We start from the raw sequence: 20,342 nt of genomic DNA on the forward strand, positions 1-20,342 counted from the left end.
AAGGTGCAAAGGGAAGTTCTGGGGGTGATAAAAATATTCTCTATTTTGATTGTGGTAATAGTAACGTGGGTGCATAAACTTGGGGGAAAAAGAGAGTGGATTTAAGATAGGAGCATTTTATCATAGGCAAAATATTTCTCCAAAAAAAAAAATGGATTTTTGAAAAGCCAAGAGAAACAGGTCCTTTTACTAATGATAATTTTGAAATTCATTTAGGTTTAAAATGGTAGATTGCTTAAAATCTTTATGGTAACTAGGTCAGATCTTTTAAGATTCTCATGATTTCCCCAGTGGGGAGAGCCTCCCAGCCCTCCTTTGTGTGGAATTTGCAATTTCTCAGCAGTGGCCCCAGCCCTCCCCAAGCTCTGTGGTGTCAGCAAAGCTTTCCCAAGTGCATGGCATTATGTCCCCATTATTATGAGGTTAAATAAGTAGTAGACCATCTGTTTTACATTACTTATGAAGAAGTATAATTCAATAAATAAATGAATCGTTCATAAAATGAGTCATTCATAAAATAATTGTTGAGTCTCTAAAATGGGCAAAGAATGCTTCAAGGTAGTGTGAAAGAGGATAAGCATGAGGCTAGCTGCTTCTGGCCTCATAGCACTCACAGTCAAAGAGAGATGACACGTGTTATATCTGTAGTAGTAGTAGTAGTAGTAGTAGTAGTAGTAGTAGTAGTAGTTCACTAAATATTACTATGCACAAGCATTGCCCGCACATTGCCTCATGCTCATCCTAGCCCTGTCAGGTGACTGCGCTGATGATTCACACCACAGAGCACAGGGCTGAAGGCTTTGCATACTACATGCAGCCTCCTGGTTAGAAAATTCATTTCCTGCTTTGAGTTTTCACTAGTTTCTGTAAACTTTTTGTGACTCATTTTCTTCATCTGCAAAAAATAAATAAATAAATCCAAATGTTATAAATAACAATGCAGCATAACATTTATAACCTAATCCTCATGATTAACACATTCAGTGACATTATACTGTATTACATATTAGTCTGATATTGTATAATGATGTAACAGGATAAGAGCAATAGTGCGAATGATGACAACACCTAACAAATAGGGATGTGGCAATGTTTATAATCTGTCATCCCTGGTCAACATTATCACAGTGCCTGACACCCGACAGTGAGTTTTCAATAAATTTTGGCTGAAGTTTTACAGACATTTTTACAAATGAGAAAATTGAGCACTAGAAATATTAATTAGCACAAACCTAATAGCTAAGAAAAGTGCCAGAAAAAATTAAAATTCAAGTCTTTTTAGCTCTTAAACCCATGTTTTCCCCCAATAGCTGATAGAATTTCTAATATTTACAAAACAAAAACCTTTCAGGTCTCAATACCAGCAGCACTAAAATAGATCAGAAATTCCAGAGACAGAAGAGATTATCTCTAGAAGCAGTTAGATATCAATATTCTTATTGATGTTCTCACAGATTTTTCTCTCTCCTTCCATTTATTTCCTCTTATATTTTCCTTCAGCTTGAACACCATGGATTCCCATGACCCCTTACATGGAGGGCCTCTTTTCTGGAGGGAGTCATTTGTGAATAAGAAGTGATGCCCTAGATTTTGTTAGTTGGTAGAAGTAGTATTCATTCACTCATGAAATTTTTAGGTTGAGTCTTACATATGTGTTACACCATCCTAAGAGATGTAGGACATTTAAAAAAATAGATAATAGAATTCCTTAACTAAAGCAGCTCATGTGCCAGAGTATAAACACAAGTATATCTCATATAATAAGTACATAAAACACATGCTCTGATTTATTGAGTCATTCATCAAACAGTTTCTGTGTGTCTACGTGGTATTGCTATGATGCTAGGCTGAAAAGAATGGTAGACAGGATCGCTCCTCTAGAGAAATCTCATAAGCAACTCAGACCTGTGAACACGGAACTGGACTAGGGTTGCAGAAGAAGTATGTATGCAGGATGCATGCCTACCATCGAGCAAGAGACAGCGTGGACCTGCCTGAGTCTGCAGAACTACACAGAATTGCATCTGCCATGCCAAAGGTGGACTTTTTCTTCAAGTCTCTCAAGAACCATTAGAAGGTACATGTAGGACTCGTGGTATTTACATTGTATATTATAGAAAGAACAACTTGTCCTGAAGGCAGTATAGTAGGTGGGTTGGAGGAGCAAAACAGGAAGTGGAAAAATTGAAGAAGCTTCTGAAATAATCTGATACAGAAATAACAAGGGTGGGAGCCACAGCAGTAGAAATGGGGATGGAGAGGAAAGAGGCGGAAAGACGTTTTTCAGAAAACCCACCACTTGGGAGCTACATGCGTGGGACAACACAGAGGCAGGAGTTGAGGATGAAAGTATACACAGATGATACAAACACGGAATATGTGCTCACAGGAAGGATGGATTGGAAAAGGAGAACATGGGTTGGATATGCACATTGGTATTTGTGGTCTCTGTAAGAAATCACGCCGAAATGATTGGTAAGCAGTGGGATCTGGAGCTGGGAGGACACGAAGATGGGCATACTTCTTTGGTACTACCAGCATGAAGCTGGTGGAGCATGGAAGAGATGAACCCAACCAAGGAAAATACCGTAAAAGGAGAAGCAGCAGCTGACATCATGAGAATTATCAATATTTTGGAAGCTGGGCGAAACAATGGTCTGTGCAGGAGACTAAGAACAGTCAGAAAAAATAAGATTAAAAACTGGTTATTACAAAATCCAAAGGATACTGCAAAACCAACAAGAATTCAAGGAAAGAAGTGATGAGATGACCAAGTATTAGGTAATGCTCAAGAATGACAAGGACTGACCCATTATCTGAAGGACACAGAATGGAGATAGCCTGTTTATTTATTCATAACCTACATTGCATAAGGACCTTGAGAACAAAGCAGAGGAAACAAGAGGGTGAAATTCTCAATTACACATGAGAAACTAAATCAGAGGGATTAAGCCATTTTCCCCACCATCTCACAGCTGAGAGGAGCAAACCAGGGATTTGGAATTGATCCATTCCTTTGGGGACGTAGTCTTACTGCATTTTTAACTTCTTTAAATTAAAAAAAAAAAATCAATCTTCAAACATAATAAAGTCCAAAAAAAAAAAAAAAAAACCATCCCAATATATCTCTCCAATCTGATTTGAAATTCAACTGTGTCATATTCACTTAACATACAACCCAAAGCCCCAGTCATTATTCTTCATTCTTATTCATGCTCTTCCATATGTATGGCACACGAATGTGTTAACATATGACAGAAGAAGTAGTACAGCTTGTGGTTAAAATATTTGTGTTAAAATGGTGACTTTATTTTTATCTCTCTACAGTATGTTTTAGACATGTAATCATTTTGAGGTCTGTAGGCCTGGTTCAGTAAATACCTGTATAGCATTCCATTATATGAATGAATGAATGAATGAATGAATGTTCATGCTTATTCTATGATACTCTATGGGAGGCACTCTACTACATATTAGGAAGAGAGTAAAATCAAAGGAGAGGGAGGTCACATTTGAAAGGCAAGTGTCTTGAAGTGAATTTTACCCAGTGGTCAATTTATTGGTCACTTGGTTCTCATTGACAATGTCCCTATAGGATTCCTAAGGGAAACAACATATTCTGGGGACAATGAATAGACCAGAATAACTTAATTGAATGTTAATCAGTGAAGGCCATAGGAGATTAAATTAAAAGGCAATGCTAAGGCTGTGCTTTAGAAGCTTTGGGCACTGGCCTGGAGAGTCTCACCTTTTCTGTAGAGGTATTGGGGTAGCCTGAGGAGTCTTTTTGTAGAGGAATGATGAAACCATGTTCAGCAGAGCCAGGGAACCTTGAATTTTTTTTTTAATGAGTGCCAAAAATAGGTGATTTCAACCTCATAAAGAGGTTCTGTCAGTCTTTGGGGGAGAATCTTGGTGTGGTGAGAGAGGAAAAGAAGGGTGAAAAAATGAGAAAATGGAAAAATCTAGCCTGAAGGCTCATTGTTTTTATTTGTTTACTGGTTTTCATTTCTTTTTTTAAAAAAATGTCAACATTGCTTACCAAGACACTAGATAAAACATACTTGCTTCTAAGAAGTTAGAGTTATTTGGGCTTATTAAGGAAAATTTCATTCTTGTGAGAACTCATCTCTTCTCTAAGGAACAGAGTAAATTTATAGCCCTGGCAACCTTTGATGTAGAACTTGAGTGCTCACTGTCTTTGTTAATCTATAACAGATCCTCGGTCTGAATGCTCAGAAGTTTCAATATCCATGAAGGTTTTTTCTCATTTTAATTGTTCCTTTCCTTTTCATTTCAAAATCATACATAGTTGCTTCACCAAAAATAGAGATAAACAGAACAGCATGATGCATTTAACAAACTGCATCAGAGCAGAAATGCAGAGATAACACATCTGCCAACTAAACTGGGACACAGTCTTGCACCCAATGATTAGAAACTACTTTTCCAGTGTTTTAAAACACACATCTGTGTTCTGGCTTAAAAATATCCTCTTTCTAGGTTTAAAACCCTCATGATAATATGCAATTATTTTTTAAATCTTAATTCACATGTCTCTTCATCCTTTAAAAAAAAAAACTCTTTTTTATCCAAATATTGTCTAACATCTTCAAGTGAGCGCCTATTGATAGGAATTGATTGATCCATGGAACTCAAGTAAGAGTCTCTAGACCCTGGAACATGTTTTTTTCTAAAAGGAAGCTAATTGTGCTGTGCAGAGTACCCACCTTTTGGACTATCTGGTTTCTGCCTTCTAAAAGCTAGCAGTTGGAAGCACAGCATTCCTATGGCTTGCTGACTGATTGGTAGAAATTTTAGCAAAAGGTGGGAAATATTCCATCAGTATATCCTCTGCACTGAGGTTGTCATTGTCATGTTACCCAAAGGTGGGAACTATTAGATCAAAGAGTTTCTCAACTTAATGTCAAGTTCAATTAAAACACACTGATGATTATTTTTAATAACTATCTACATTAGACCAAATCTATCATTTTCTAAATATTTTTGCTAGACCTCTTTTAAGCAGTTTTAGGCTCACAGAAAAATTGAACAAAAAGTACAAAGAATTCCCATATACCTCTTACCCTCCTTCCCCAGATTCCTCCAACACCTTGCATTACATAGTCAAGTATATTCAAGGGCCATGCATGAGGAACTCAAAGTAAACACAACAATTCAACGTCTTTGGGAATAAAACTGTTGAAGTACTTTACCCAGGGCTCTGTGGCTCTAATAATGAAAGAAAAGAGTTGCCCTTCCTGCTGCTATTCTGACAAGCAGTCTTGGGCCAGAGGGTCTGGACAGATATTCTTTCAAAGGATAATTACAGATTTGAGTGATTGTTAATCACAGTGGGTGAAGTTCAGATGACATCAGCAGTTGGCATTTAGGGAATCAAAACTGTATTTGGATATTTATCAAAATTATTAACATGGTCAGAGTCCCCCCCCCCCCCGCCCTGCTCCATATGTTTTCATAATACAATACAGAGCATCTTACTGAATAGATATAAAGATGCTTAGAAGGAATGTATGAGAGCTCACAATACCATGCTTTCAACCTAATGTTACTGGATCACATTCCACATTTAATAAGACTTTAGGCAGGATAGCTGTTTGAGAAACATGATTGTGTACTATAGGTACCACATGATCAGCAGAATTTTAATCACTTGGGTTGTTGTAAAGACACTTTATGAAAAGAGATGCCTTTGAGAATATTTGATTAATATCACAGTTAATGTCCACAGAAAGAATTTGCTTTTCTAAAAAGTCATTGAGTGCTACAAGTTGAATTGGTATTCGGTTAATGTTGACATTCATATTGGATGATCTATGTAATATTTTAAGAGATATTTGGTAAATTGGATCAAAAGTAGTTTAAATAAATCAAGATGCAGGATTTTTTCACTTAGAAATATGTTACAAAATATATTACATTCAGCTCAGTTCTCCCTAATACCAAACAAAAGGTGGTAGTGTGTCTGCATTCCTTAAATATGGATATTTGGGGAGTCAGGGAATTTCCCAGTATACAGACACTCTAGTGCCAAAAGTATAGAGAAGATGAAAGAACCCAATCAGTGGTATGCACAAAACAGCCTACTACAGTGTCCAAAGCATGAGAGCTAGCAACTATTACCCAAGATGTAGGATTTAATCTCACAGAACATACTAGTCATAAAATTTCAAAAGAGAGATAAATGATAAGAATAATTTAATCATTAAATACATTGTTTTTGAACACATATATACCCTTAAATTTTTGTCCTCTGATTTTAACTAGCAACAGCTACTTAATTAGCTGAGTGAGTTAATGAAATCATTCTTAGAAAAGCATCTTTTTCCTTCATAACTATTATAAACAGGATTGTGGTTGTGTTTATGGGGCGTGGGGGCGGGCTGAGAAAGGCAAAGTAGGAAAGTTAATTTATTTACGTGTGATTCTCAGCATCGACCTGCTTTATAAATAATTGCATAATCTTCTGCTTTGTAGACAAATTGTGTCTTTAAATCAATGTTTTATAAATACAGTATAAAAATTATTTAAATTTGTTACTGTATTTTACACACGTTGGCCTTCAGAACTTGGAGAAAATTTTCAATAGGATAAAAATGCTTTGGAGATGAAGATATGTAGGAGATAAGTAAATTGTGCTAACTTCTATCCTCATCAAAAACATTTTCTTTCACTCTAAGATAATGTTTGGCAATTGTGTCTCCCTTGTTTTCCACACTAGAAGCTTTAAATGCCAAGAACTTACCATTCACTTTTAGGGTAGGGAACCTCATTTAGTAATTATGAAAATGCATCCAATGCAAATATATGTATCTTTAATTAAATGGTATCTAACAGGAATCCAAAGTTCAACATTAAAATACGTTAACATTGATAAGTAGTATTAGTTTCTTATTTTTGGCAAAGGTTCTAAAGTGATATTTTTCTAGAAATTTAAATTAAGTTGTAAGACTATTGGAAATTAAAATATTTAATTCACCTTGAGCAAAGCATAATTAGTCCACAATATAAAGTGTATGTCGGCAAAAACACTTAAGTTATAACATAATTGAAATTGTTATTCTGAAGGCCATATTTCTATTTATCATGAATGTGCAAAACCAAAAGGGTTAGTGTAGCCAGATTATATGAAATTAGTCAATGTTGTAAAACTAGACACTAGACACCTTGTTGTTTTGTCTGACATTTTCAGAAATACATTCCTACATTTGTTTCTACAAACGGTCCATGGTTTTGAATTTATATTTTTAAAGATGTGAAATATTCAAGAGGAAACTCTTTTCCCTCACCACATGAAAAATAGGAAATGTTTTATTTTCCTATCCTGTTAGGGTGAACAATTTTGTATACCTACTTTAACTTCAGCACAGATACTTTAGTGCATTCCCCTGCAGTTGAAGACCTCTCCTGGACCAGTCCCACTGAGGCTAGTGACTGAGCTCATTCTTGACACTTTTCCCCATAGAAATAAATAGCTCAGATGCGTTTATCGCCTTTAATGACCGTAACTAAAAAACGAATACACTGGACTTTGCTACCATATACACACATACACATACACCACACGTGGGAGAGGGGGAGGTTATATATTTGAGGGAGTGTACATGCATATTTACATATGCATATAACAAAATATATGCATGTAGAGAACTGAAATATAGTTGCAGAAAGAAGTCTTTATCACATGCATTCTAATAGTATTTTATTACGTATCCTTCTTTTACCTTACAAATGCATTTTCCAACCCTTATAATTGATTTCATAACCCACTGATGGATTATAACTAACAACTGGAAGAACACTGGCTTAGGTAATAGCAGTATAAATCACGTATTGGCAAAATGATAATGTCTTTCTACTGCAACCACCATAGCACTGTGCCCTCTTGATACCAACATGGGAGTGTGTTCCTTAAATCATGTATATGTCAACATGGAAGCAACACAGCCAAAATGGATTACCTTCATTTATAGAAGAGTGGTCTGAGTTTCATTCAGCCAGGATTTATTGCATTACTATTCTATAACTAAACGTAGGAGCATCTTACTTGATGGAAGGGACTAAAGCTTTGGAGAGGAGGTAAATGAAAAAACAATGATATTGTTTTGGAAAATGGAGAAATACTGTTCAAATATTTTTGTGGGACAATGTACAACCATGATTAACCAAGAAAATAGTAATGACAAAAATATGTGCTAAATGAAGACTTGCTCTTGGGAACACATAAAGTTATTAGGAACGTATAGGGTTCGCCAAGGCATGCAGCTAACTGAAAAAGCAAGGTTTCGAATAGCATGTAAGCTTCTGTATAGCAGAATGGGAAAAATATAGCAGAATGGGAAAAAATACATACATATACATTTTATTTTATTTATAAAAAGAACCACTGAAAACATAAACCAAAACTACAAAAAGGATCAGCATGCTGAGGACATGGATCAGAATCCTCTGAATATCTATTTTTCTCATAATTTTAACAGGAAACACACAAATTTTCAAAAACTTAAATTATAAAGAAAAAGGCATATAGTATATGCAGGATAAGGCAAATATCTTACTTTTATACACACACACACACACACACATATATATATATTGTATATACCTAAGCAAATATGAAGATTGTTAGGAACAAAACTTTTAATGGAAGTTATTAGTATGAGGTCAAGAGGTAAATTTAAAAACCAGTAATGTTAAATCATATTTGGAAATAACACTAAGACTGTTTTTTTTTCCTTAAAACTACCTACAGGTATCTTTTACTTAAGAGCAATAACCTATTTCCAAAAATATATATTGCAAACAAATTTTTATTGTGTTAAACGGGAGGAATTAAGCCCCACACATACCTAATTTCCTACAAAGAACTTAAAGATAATACCTGTAGAAAAGTAACACCCTATCTTGATAGGATCTGAAATGCTCAAACATGGTTTCCTTGACATCCAACAATTGTTATGGTTGTCAACACGTGGCTTCCTTATATGTGATTACCTGGGTTATTTGCATGCTGAATGAGAAATTATTAGCCCATGTTATGGGACAGCGGATAACACACAGCGTTCAAAAACTTTTTAAAAATCAAAAATAAATTCAAGATAACTTTCCATCATAGATGGTTTTCATTAAGCTGGAGACATGGCCCTTGAAGGAGGTTACAAGGGAGGAGGATAAGGGTAAGACAGTCATTGCCATTTGAGGTTGTGTCAAGAGGTGTGCGGAGAGGGTTTTAGGCAGACTGCCTCACGGAATGGAGCAGATAGAGATCCTCTGGGTCTTGGAGCTGCTGTAGAGACTCCTGGGTGGGAGAGATGCCGTGTATCCTCAGAGGTGGTTGTTGAGGAAAAATGCATTAACAAAGCAGATGTGCTTACACGGTTCAAAAAGTCCTTCCTGAGGTGCTAAATGAGACATCAGGCTGTCTTTTCAAGAAAGGCGTATCGCTGTATCATCACACAGTAGGGCCCTGAAACTTTTCTTAGCAATATCCAAAGCACATGACCTGTGTGTTTACACTCGGTGCACCTGTTAAGATATCTACGCAGGACTGTCATGTTCTATCAGCCTGGAATGTAACTCAACACTCTTCTATCACATATTGTTCACGATATTGAATGTGAAAGATCATTATTTCCCCTGCACTGACCTCAGCTGAAAAGTAAGGTAGTGAGGGGTTTATAGACACTCCCTAAGTTAGGATATTAAGAGCCAAGAATCCTTCTAATGGGTGAACATTAACTAAGGAGACATTCTGTGGGGTATGCGTGCACTTCCTAGCTCCGCACCCTGAAAAGTCAAGAAGTGATGTAACCTGATGGCACCCAACAGACCGGTTCCCACATGCCATTTCTCAACAAACAGAATTGGGCTCCTTGAAGGAACGGCCGTTTCTAGGTGTGGGGGAGACAGTGGGCAAGAAGAGCTTGTGACTTCTGTTTGTCTCAGAGAACAGAGAAGCCCCCCACTGCCCGGCTCATTTCAGCCAGGCGCCAACATGAAGGAGTCCCAGTTAACCAGCAGTCAGACAGCTGGAGCAGAGGAGCACTCCGTGGGCTTGATTGAAGCCCGTATGTTCGTAATTTTTACTGAAAGAAGTAGTGAGGACATAAGAGGAGAGACGGAGGGAGGGAGCGAGGAAAAACTAAAACAGCAGCAACAACGACGGCAAACATGGTCTTCGATGCCTTCCCGGTGGAGTGTAGAGAGGAAATTTTGGATTCATAGACCCTTTACAAGTATCTGTGTTTCAGAAATAAGTCATAAAGGTCAACATGTGAAGATGTTTCCTGTGGAATTGTTTGAAAAAGCCACAAATTGGAAGTATTTAAATAATTCCCAAGAGATTAATCGTAGTGCTCATGCATTTTATGGACCACTGTGTAGCCACTAACAGAACATTTTGGAATGACCTACGAAGATATGCACAATATACTGTTCAGTGGAAGTGGAAGAAGGCAGTTGCAGAGTGATATGAGAGCTTTATCCCCTTTTTACACACATAAAACCACCATGCGATTATACAAATAAACATATTTGCCTTATCAAGATAAAGGTCTGGAGGGTTAGAAGACGGGACCACTAAGTGGTCAGCTCTGGGTTAGAATTTGACTGCATATGTAGGGGCAGGCGGGGGGGCAGTTTGAGAAGGAACTTCCACATCTCATTTCATATATCCTGACGTCCTTCCACAGCTTCCTCTCAAGCATGCGCCGGCTTTGTGATGCACGGGTAAGAGATGCTCCCTTCTGTGTCCCAGGTAGACCATTCTTGCTTAACTCGTCTGTCTCTCCCACAGGTGCCAAGCTGCAAACAAGACTTGCCCCACAAATTACATCTGGAATAATCATCTCTGCAGATGCCTGGCTCAGCAAGATTTTATTTTTGCCTCAAATTCTGGAGATGGTAAGCAGAACGATGTTTTAAAGACTAAATGCCACGTGTCTCTGGTTTGATTCACAAATAATTTAATATTGCTAAAATCACCTGCACAACCTTCAGGTTTTCATACTCTGAAGTAAGCGGCTGTAAAACGGGATGCTTTCCACTTGACATTGGTACTGTTTTGAACTCCCTTGTAAAGGAGCGTACTCATGTTTGTGCATCACCCTCTAATGAAAAACATAAAGAGAGGCTTCTAAATGCTTTTAATTGTCTCAGGCCACACCCGAATGAAGTAAGGTGTAGTAAAGATGTCTGACTGTGTTTGTCTAGACTCTACAGATGGATTCCATGACATCTGTGGACCTAACAAGGAGCTAGATGAAGAAACGTGTCAGTGTGTCTGCAGAGGGGGGCTCCGGCCTTCCAGCTGTGGACCCCACAAGGAACTAGACAGAAACTCCTGCCAGTGTGTCTGTAAAAACAAACTGTTACCCAACTCGTGTGGGGCCAACAGAGAATTTGATGAAAACACGTGCCAGTGCGTATGTAAAAGAACCTGCCCAAGAAATCAACCCCTAAACCCTGGAAAATGTGCCTGTGAGTGTACAGAAAATTCACAGAAATGCTTCTTAAAAGGAAAGAAATTTCAACATCAAACATGCAGGTAAGAAATCTCCAGGGGCACCCCAGGTGGCTCAGTGGTTTAGCGCCACCTTCAGCCCAGGGCATGAACCTGGAGTCCCTGGATGGAGTCCCGCGTTGGGCTCCCTGCATGGAGCCTGCTTCTCCCTCTGTCTGTGTCTCTGCCCCCCCCCCCCCGTCTCTCGTGAATAAATAAATAAAATCTTAAAAAAGAAAAAAAAGAAGAAATCTCCATGAACAGTGTTTGTTTCTCTTACTGGGAAGAGTCTTCTCAACCAAAATAGCAGGTGCTTTTTAGAATGAGACCAGTAAGTTCCGGAAGACAAGTTCTGTTATTTTCTAACTGATGCTTGACTTTGACTGAGACTGTGTTTACTCCTGAAAAAGAAAAAAAAAAAAAAAAAAAAAAAGTAAGACCAGAGCCCTGAGACCCAAAACCAGAGCTGAGCTCAGAATGCACTCCTCCTGCTTGGCCCGAGGGCTAGGGCTGAGGCCGTGGTGCTGAGCGCAGGCTGGGAGACAGATGCACAGGAGAGTCACTTGAGGAGCATTTCCAGAACATCCAAACACCCACACCTGTCCCCTGCCCAAATTCTGACACCTAATGGAGGACAGCTGCTCCAGGTGCAGAAAATCTCAGGCAAAATTTACAAAGGATAGGATCACGCCACTAAATGTAGAATTGTATCTAGAAAAATACTTAAGCTAAGTATTTAGTGGAATTGGAGAAATAAATTCTATTGTTAAAGATCACTCAAGGCTCACTCCTTGAACATTGATTCCCCTTCTTCACCAAGAACAACAAAATAAGACTTAGACTCAAACAGCACCCTGAACTACTTACTTCCTCTTTAACCTCAGGGTAAGTGGAGTCGGGGTGGGGGAAGGTTACTCTTTTAGCCAGATCTGTGTTTTTGGCATTTCCTTCAACACTGCTCCACCAGACGGGTCTTCTCTCTTCCCTGTGTTTGACATCTTTGACTTCTTTTCTTTCCCCTGGGTTTCTGAGAGTTCCCAAGCCTCTTCTATATTTTTAGCATCTTACTGTGATGCTGAGCACACTTTAGCAGTGAAGCTCTGTCCTCTTCAAAGTTGCTCCAAGACCTAGGCATTTAGGATTTGCCTTCACCTCTTTCATCTCTCATCTGTTCAACCAACTGTAACCCAGGGTATGCCCCAGAGCGCCATGAGGAAGTTCTGTTTGAGGTCCCAATAGACTCGACTGCTAAATCCAGTGGACAAGTTGGTCTTCGTGTAACCTGTCTTCTCTGTACCTTTTTCTTGAAGCACCCCTCTTTTGGCCGCCATAACATTTTACTTCCATCACCTCCACTGGGTTCTCTTCTTCCAACCTACTCTTTAGAGGTGCCAGTAATGCGCAGACAACAGATGATCACTCACGTGACTTAAATCTTAAATTTCATTTATTTATCATTTCACATCGGCACTAATGTTCATTACCTTTCCCCAGTAAATAAAACGTCCATCTTTTTTAATCCTCATGAGTTTTGTGCTCCCATTTGAATTTATATTTCTAGTGATCTATCCACACTAACATTTTAGCTACCACTTAAGGGAACTTCAGTGAATCTAGGTAACTCTTGGATGATATTTTATCTTCCATTATTGCTTTAGAGTGCCTTATGGGGATGCTTTTGTTTCATTTTTAGAATATTTTGAGCAATAACTGTATTTCAGTTTTACTTGCAGATCCCCTACTATATCAGAGGATAGTTCCAAAAAATGCAGAATAATATATAGATACTAAAGATTATTAAACCATCTTGTATATTGAACCCTTCTGAGTGAACCCTAGCATGCTTGCCAAACCTAACTTTGTTTACAGAAGACTAACCAGCCATCATATTTTTCTATAGAATTCTTATATTAACTTAGGAGAAAGATTTCTACCTTTGTATTTCTTCTAATAGTATACTGTTTCATGAAGATTTTCTATTTACTGAAACCTTCAAGTGTTCATTTTTCTAAGGCTATACTTTCAGGTTTTATGTATATATTGAAGCAAAAAAAAAGGTAATTTAACATCTTGAAAATATGTACATTCATTTTCTCTTAATATTTATTCCAAAAGTGAGGGGGGTGCAGAGTATATATTTTTTGCCCACTGCCTTAAATCAGCAACTTTCACTAATTATTGAGAACTGAATCTCTTTAGTAAAGGAATACCAGAAGTCTTGTAAAAATTCATTTGTGCTTAGAAGTAAAATAATAATAATATCTTAATTAGGTATGCTTTCTTTTCTACTAGAGCCCAAGAAATGAAACTTCAGACTCACATTTGCAGTCTCCCTGTAGTGTGCGCTTTTGATTCCCCTGCCAGGTCACCTTGCATTGCTCCCTGGACACCCAGCCCTTTCTCGCAGTGGACACTCACACTCCCACGGCCTCTTCAGAGGCAGCTCCCATTTGCTGGAGCACCAGGGCCCTTTGATCATCTGCCCTTTCACCACTGCTGGAAACCAGGAAGTCTAGGGTAGGAAGAGAGAGGGTGCCCCTAGCAAGCACTGTCCTGCTCCCCCTGCCCCAGACCACCCCCTTCCCACCTGGAGCCCAGGCGGCTTAGACAGAGACATGGAGTGAGGTTGGGGCTCCCCACTGAGGACCACGGTCCTGCCAATGTGGCTGCAGTTAATCCCTTCCAAGTCTGGGTTCCATATAAGTCCCAGACTCTTGTGAACTGTGCCACGCTTCTTTGCTCACACCACATCGACAGACCTGAATCCCTCACTTTCACGGTTTCTGGGTTAGGTTCCTTTCATCCGGGGACGCAGAGAGCACTTCAAAAGAACCAACACTCACATCATCTCGCTCTCCCATCTGTTCTAGCAGCAAGACTGCTTTAGGCTTTTCTATTCTTCCTCAGTTTCTGTTAAGTCTCAGCACAAACTTCAATAAGATGTAAACCTAAGAATAATTTTATGATAAAATGGGTAACTTTGTGCTCATTTTAAATCTAGAGAAACCACCATGTCTGTCACATAATGAATTCGTTGCTTTGGTCTTTAACAAAAATGTGTTCCTCCTTGTTTTTCTAGCTGTTACAGAAGACCGTGTACAAACCGACTGAGGCATTGTGAGCAAGGACTTATATTTAGTGAAGAAGTATGTCGCTGTGTCCCTTCATACTGGAAAAGACCACAGATGAACTAAGACTGTACTGTTTTCCAGTTTGCCATTTCTTTATCTTGGAAAACCGTGTTGCCACATTAGAACTATCTGTGAACACAGAGACCTTGGTGGGACCATGGAGACAGAGACAGAAGTCAGTGTTTGCTGACCTGTGTGGATAACTTTACAGAAACGGACTGGAGCTCATCTGCAAAAGACCTCTTTTAATGACTGGTTTTTCTGCCAATGACCAGACAGCTGAGGTTTTTCTCTTGTGATTAAAAAAAAAAAATAATGACTATATAATTTATTTCCACTAAAAATATTGTTTCTGCATTCATGTTTATAGCAATAACAATTGGTAAAGCTCACTGTGATCAATATTTTTATATCATGCAAAATATGTTTAAAATAAAATGAAAATTGTATTATAAACTGGAAAGTTCAGTCCGTTACTATCAAACACAATAAGCAAAACTTGATGATAGGAAAACATTCAAACATTCCTGCTCTTTCTCTTTTCCTCCAGCCAGATGTCAGATTTTGACTATTATGAAAATGTGTGATCCTAGAAAAGAAAGTTCCAGAGAGACAACAGTTGCTATTACATTTTATTTGAATTCATCTCTCACTATACGTCATGATTATGTTTTAGCATATGACATTTTTAAATTTATAACCAAGTGAGTCGATATGCTGCTTAGCATGTCCATGTGATGGAAGCTATTCGGTGCACTGGGATCATTCAGACTCTTCACTTGCTTTATTATCCCCCGGTATGTATTCAAATGGCTTTTAAATATTTTACTCAAAAAGAATCTTGCCCAGATATTTAACTCCTCCTGACCAACTAAAACGCTTTTTGTGAGCTGAAATGCTCCTCTCTGGCACATATAGACTGGAGATCATGTTTAAATACTCTTATATATTAAAAAGGAGACATTTCAATAACACAATTGAAGTACTTGTCTCATGTTTAAGAGGACATCATGCTAAAATACTTTTCTCTGGGAACAAATATTTTGCCTACATAAACACAACCATATGACTAGTTCACTTATTGACAGAGGATTATTTGCTGGTCAGATAGAGCTGCTAGCAAAGAATAAAACATAACTGCTAGCAATACATAAAAAGATAAGGCTATAGCAATACATAAAAACAGTAATCCTGAAAGGAGAAGAAAATTCTATCAAGCTATATAAATATAAGCTTCCTAAAGCTTGCAAATTTAACAAAAATGTTTCAAAATGGCGTAGGCAACAACTCAAAATATCATCCTCTGTGTTTTGCCATAAAATAGTTTTCTTTAAAAGTATTTCAACAGACTGATGCGTTAAACATGTTCTGAGTATTTTCAGTATTGACTTTTAAAATAATGTTACGTGTAATGTTTAGAAAAGTCCAGTTACGTGCTCTGCATAACTTAAACATAGAGTTTATAAGGCCGATTTTTTCATGTATTGGGGAAAAAAATGCTCTTCTGAAATTCTCTCATTATATACATTTATGGACCATCTTATTTTTTAGTGAGGATGGCTGAAGCCTTAAGGGACAAAATCTATCCATTATACATCCTTATGTTCAAACCACAGTCCAAGTCATTTTCAAACACGAGAACAGTAGAAGACAATAATAATAACTAATAATACAAAAGAAAAAGCTAATTAAATTTGACTAAAGCTATAGTTTCCATCAATATTGCTCAATAAGAACAAGCTCAGAAAAAAAAAAAAAAAAAAAAAAAAAAACAAGCTCAGGGATGACTACCAATGGAAATGTGGAATCAAATAAATAACATCTTTCCACCTAATGGGGAGGCATAGTTGGTGTCTAGTCCATAAACTGGTCACCATCTATGAAATTCAACTGACGTTCAATTCAATCATTTTTTTATCACACTTGAGCCAAGAATGTAAGCAAACAAACATTATGTAATCTATTATGGCAATCTGGCTAATTGTTTCTAGTTTTGATACATTTAAAATATATTGAATGTTTAGCAGATTTAGGGGAAAAATGTAATCTAAGTTCAAATGAACCCCCTGAGGCCATGTAAAGAATGAGAGCCTGGTACAATGGCTACTATCAGCTTTAAAAAATCTAAAGTATGTGTTGACAATTAGTTTCTCAGAATATTATGGGTAAGCCAAAAAAAAATCACTAGACCAAAAATTAAAACATGAAGCATGCCAGAAAAATAGCACTTAATTTGTCCCTGGAGATGTAATAATTTTGGCCAAAATCAAAAGTAACATGAGCAAAAACAATACATTGCCAGAGATACTTGCAAACAATTTTATGTAGACCATAAAAATCTCACTTCACTAAATAATAAGAATCGAGATTTTGTGGTACCAGTTTAGACTAGAGATAAGGCTAAATAATTATTTAGAATGTTAGCAAGCATGATTCAGCAAAAAGCTGAAGAAAAAAAATACTGAGAATGTAAACTCTCCAAGAGTCTCGAGATACCAACCCAGCCAAATCTCAAGGATAAGGATGATGAGAAAACACTGGAAGCTTGCAGGGACAGTTAATACATATATTCAAATCTTAAAAGTTTATACACAGAATTTCATGTCTAGGAACCAAATACTGTACTTTCAGTTTAAAAGACTAATGGGAAGGGGTACCTGGCTGGCTCAGTCAGTAGAGCATGAGACTCTTGATCTTGGAGTTGTAAATCTGAGCCCCATGTTGGCTACGGAGATTACTTAAAAATTAAAAAAAAAAAAAAGCAATTGTATAACATTTAGCTTCCAGGGTTTTTGTTTTGTTTTGTTTTGAAAGGTGTTTTAATTTGCTCACTGCTTAAGTGAAATCTATTCCATTATTAGACTTTCTAAAAATAATCTGTCCTCCACCTGCACTCACTGGCCTACCCAGAATGCACTTCTGTAACACAAGGAGAAAGGGTCACAGGCTCCCTCCTCACCTGTTTCCCTGGGTCTCTGCTCTGCTCACAGTGGGAGAGAAAAAGCAGACAGAGCAGGTCAGAGAGCTCACACCACAGCCTTCTTCAGCATGTGGCCAAAGGCCAAAATCCTTCTTCAGATAACTTGGCATGTTTACCAACCAGAGTAGGTGCTGGGCAGCGAGCTCACCTTACTTCATCACCACCCTGTCCCCCCAGATCTGAGCTTTCTCTGGCAGACTTTTCAAAGGATGCTTTTTTAGGGACTTTACCTTTGGAACTGCAAACGAAAAAGTGATTAAAAAAAATTATTGCACTCTGCCACAGTGGGAGAGCATTTGTCTGATTCTTATAGAGATGAATTCTAGAAAGTTCTGAACAAATCCAGTATCATTTCCCAAAAAGACATAGAGGACACTCAGAGAACAATTTAAGGAAGCCGAGGACATGTTTCACAAAGTAATTCCTACTTTTTCTGTTCATGTTTGAAGTGTTAGTATATAGTAAGGATATTTTTTCAGTGTGGAACCTGGTAACTTGTAGAAATGCAAATGGTGTCTGATGGTTTAAACCTAAGTTTTACGTGTTTGATTTTTTTTTTTCTTTGTTCCATAGCTCATGATTCATTACTTTAAAAAGCATGCTATAACAGAAGGAGCTCTGGATTGGGAATTATGTGCCAGGTTTTTAATCTTGACTTTTGTACTATGCCCCTGAGCAAATCACCAAAACCCTCTGAGTCTCAACCTCTCTTACTCTGTGGAAGGAGGGAGCTGAATTAAAATTGTGTATGAAGTCCCACCTCTGAAGTTGCAAAGTTTATAGTAAACTCCATACAGAGAGAGGGAAAGCACACATACACAGAACCTTTCTAAGAACTTCAAGGAAGCCCAATTCTTTTTTTTTTTTAATTTTTTTTTAATTTATTTATGATAGTCACAGAGAGAGAGAGAGAGAGAGAGGCAGAGACATAGGCAGAGGGAGAAGCAGGCTCCATGCACCGGGAGCCCGACGTGGGATTCGATCCCGGGTCTCCAGGATCGCGCCTTGGGCCAAAGGCGGGCGCTAAACTGCTGCGCCACCCAGGGATCCCATGGAAGCCCAATTCTTGAGATTAGTGACCCCATTAGTAGGAAATTTTTTTAATGTTTTTTAAAAATCTTTTTTTAATGCTTAGAAAGCTCAGTTCTTGAAACTAGTGACCCCCCCCCTTTAAGAGGAAATGTTTTTTAAATGTCTCATATTAAGAAATTATACATGAAAAATCCTGTCTCCTCATACCATAAATCTTATTCAACTACTTAAATCCTAACTACTTTAGATAGCTCAGAGCATCATTCCCCTGATTCCTTCATATCAAAGGTGGTCACACCTTTGAGATTGTGGAAAGTCTCAACTGTTGGAAAGAGTTATTATAAAAAACAAAACTGAGCAATTTTCCCCAAGAAACCAAAACTTAAAACTCCCGGTGTGCTGTTTGCAAACCTCCATCAGATACACATACACTCTATTTCATCCAGGCAAAGCCATTGAAGGAGAGGTTGACTTCAAACGTTGTTGCCATCTGGAATTCTGTACCACCAGGACCTGGTATCTACATTCTCGACAAGTACGTGGGTCAAAATTCTCAGATGATGCTCCTGGGCTCACCCACCAGGGCTGATTATACATCAGGCTCCATGAGCTATGATTGTCCACATAGGCAGCAACAAGGGTCTTGGTCTCATACATACAACTGTGAAGCACCATTCGGAACTTCTTTAAAATCCACCAAATAATGACTAACTGGGTGAGAATGTAAAACAGTCTCAATAAGAAATAATTTTACAAATAAGATTTATAAATATTTTTTAAAGATTTTATTTATTTGAGAGAGAGAGAGTGTGTGTGTGTATGTGCAGGATAGAGAACAAGAGAGGCAGGGGGTTGGGGGATGGAGAAGCTGAGCAGGGAGCCCGACATGGGGCTCGATCCCAGGATTTGAGATCATGACCTGAGCTGAAGGCAGATGCTTAACCGACTGAGCTACACATTTATAAGGTGCCCCAGATTTATAAATACTTTTAAAGGTGCCCCAGATTTATAAATATTTTAAAAGAAAAAGATGTTTCCTGTATATTCAACACTACTTCGTGTGATTTTATAATAATATTTGTAGTGTGCTGTTACAATCATGGAAATTTTCATCATTTTAAGGCAGCTGCACATATTCCTCATCTTTTTAAAAATCAGTCTTTCTGGAGCCCCTGTGTGGTTCAGTTGGTTAAGCCTCTGCCTTCTGCTCGGGTCAGGATCCCAGGATCCTGGGATGGAGCCCCACATTCAGGCTCCCCGCTTAGTGGGGGTCTGCTTCTCCCTCTGTCCCTCCTCCCTGCTCATGCTCTCGCTCTCTGTCTTCCTCTCTCTAAAATGAATAAATATAGAATCTTCAAGAAAAAAATCATCTTCTTTATATTCAAATTTATGTGCTTAAATTCAGTGGAAATTTGAGATTATCATCACACCTCCACAAATAAAACTATGTAGCTGACATGTTCAGGTTAAAAACAAACTTTTTTGAGGTACCTCGGTGGCTCAGTGGTTGAGCATCTGCTTTTGGCTTAGGGCGTGATCCCAGAGTCCTGGGATCGAGTCCCACGTCCAGCTCCCCATAGGGAGCCTGCTCCTCCCTCTGCCTGTGTCTCTGCCTCTCTCTGTGTGTCTCATGAATAAATAAATAAATAAATAAATAAATAAATAAATAAATAAATAA

General features: G+C 38.0%; 1 protein-coding gene across 1 annotated transcript in view; it reads left to right on the forward strand.

Moving 5' to 3' along the window:
* The window catches only part of VEGFC (vascular endothelial growth factor C), a 104,616-nt gene extending 89,501 nt beyond the window's left edge, over positions 1 to 15,115 (forward strand). Inside the window, exons 5-7 of the mRNA XM_038560496.1 lie at positions 10,817 to 10,923; positions 11,233 to 11,566; positions 14,601 to 15,115. Of these exons, the coding sequence (XP_038416424.1) occupies positions 10,817 to 10,923; positions 11,233 to 11,566; positions 14,601 to 14,715 (556 nt within the window). The 3' untranslated portion in view covers positions 14,716 to 15,115. The remainder of the gene's footprint in view (positions 1 to 10,816; positions 10,924 to 11,232; positions 11,567 to 14,600) is intronic.
* The last annotated feature ends 5,227 nt before the right edge of the window (positions 15,116 to 20,342 follow it).

This window comes from Canis lupus, chromosome 16, assembly GCF_011100685.1.
Source record: "Canis lupus familiaris isolate Mischka breed German Shepherd chromosome 16, alternate assembly UU_Cfam_GSD_1.0, whole genome shotgun sequence".
Classification (NCBI taxonomy): domain Eukaryota; kingdom Metazoa; phylum Chordata; class Mammalia; order Carnivora; family Canidae; genus Canis; species Canis lupus.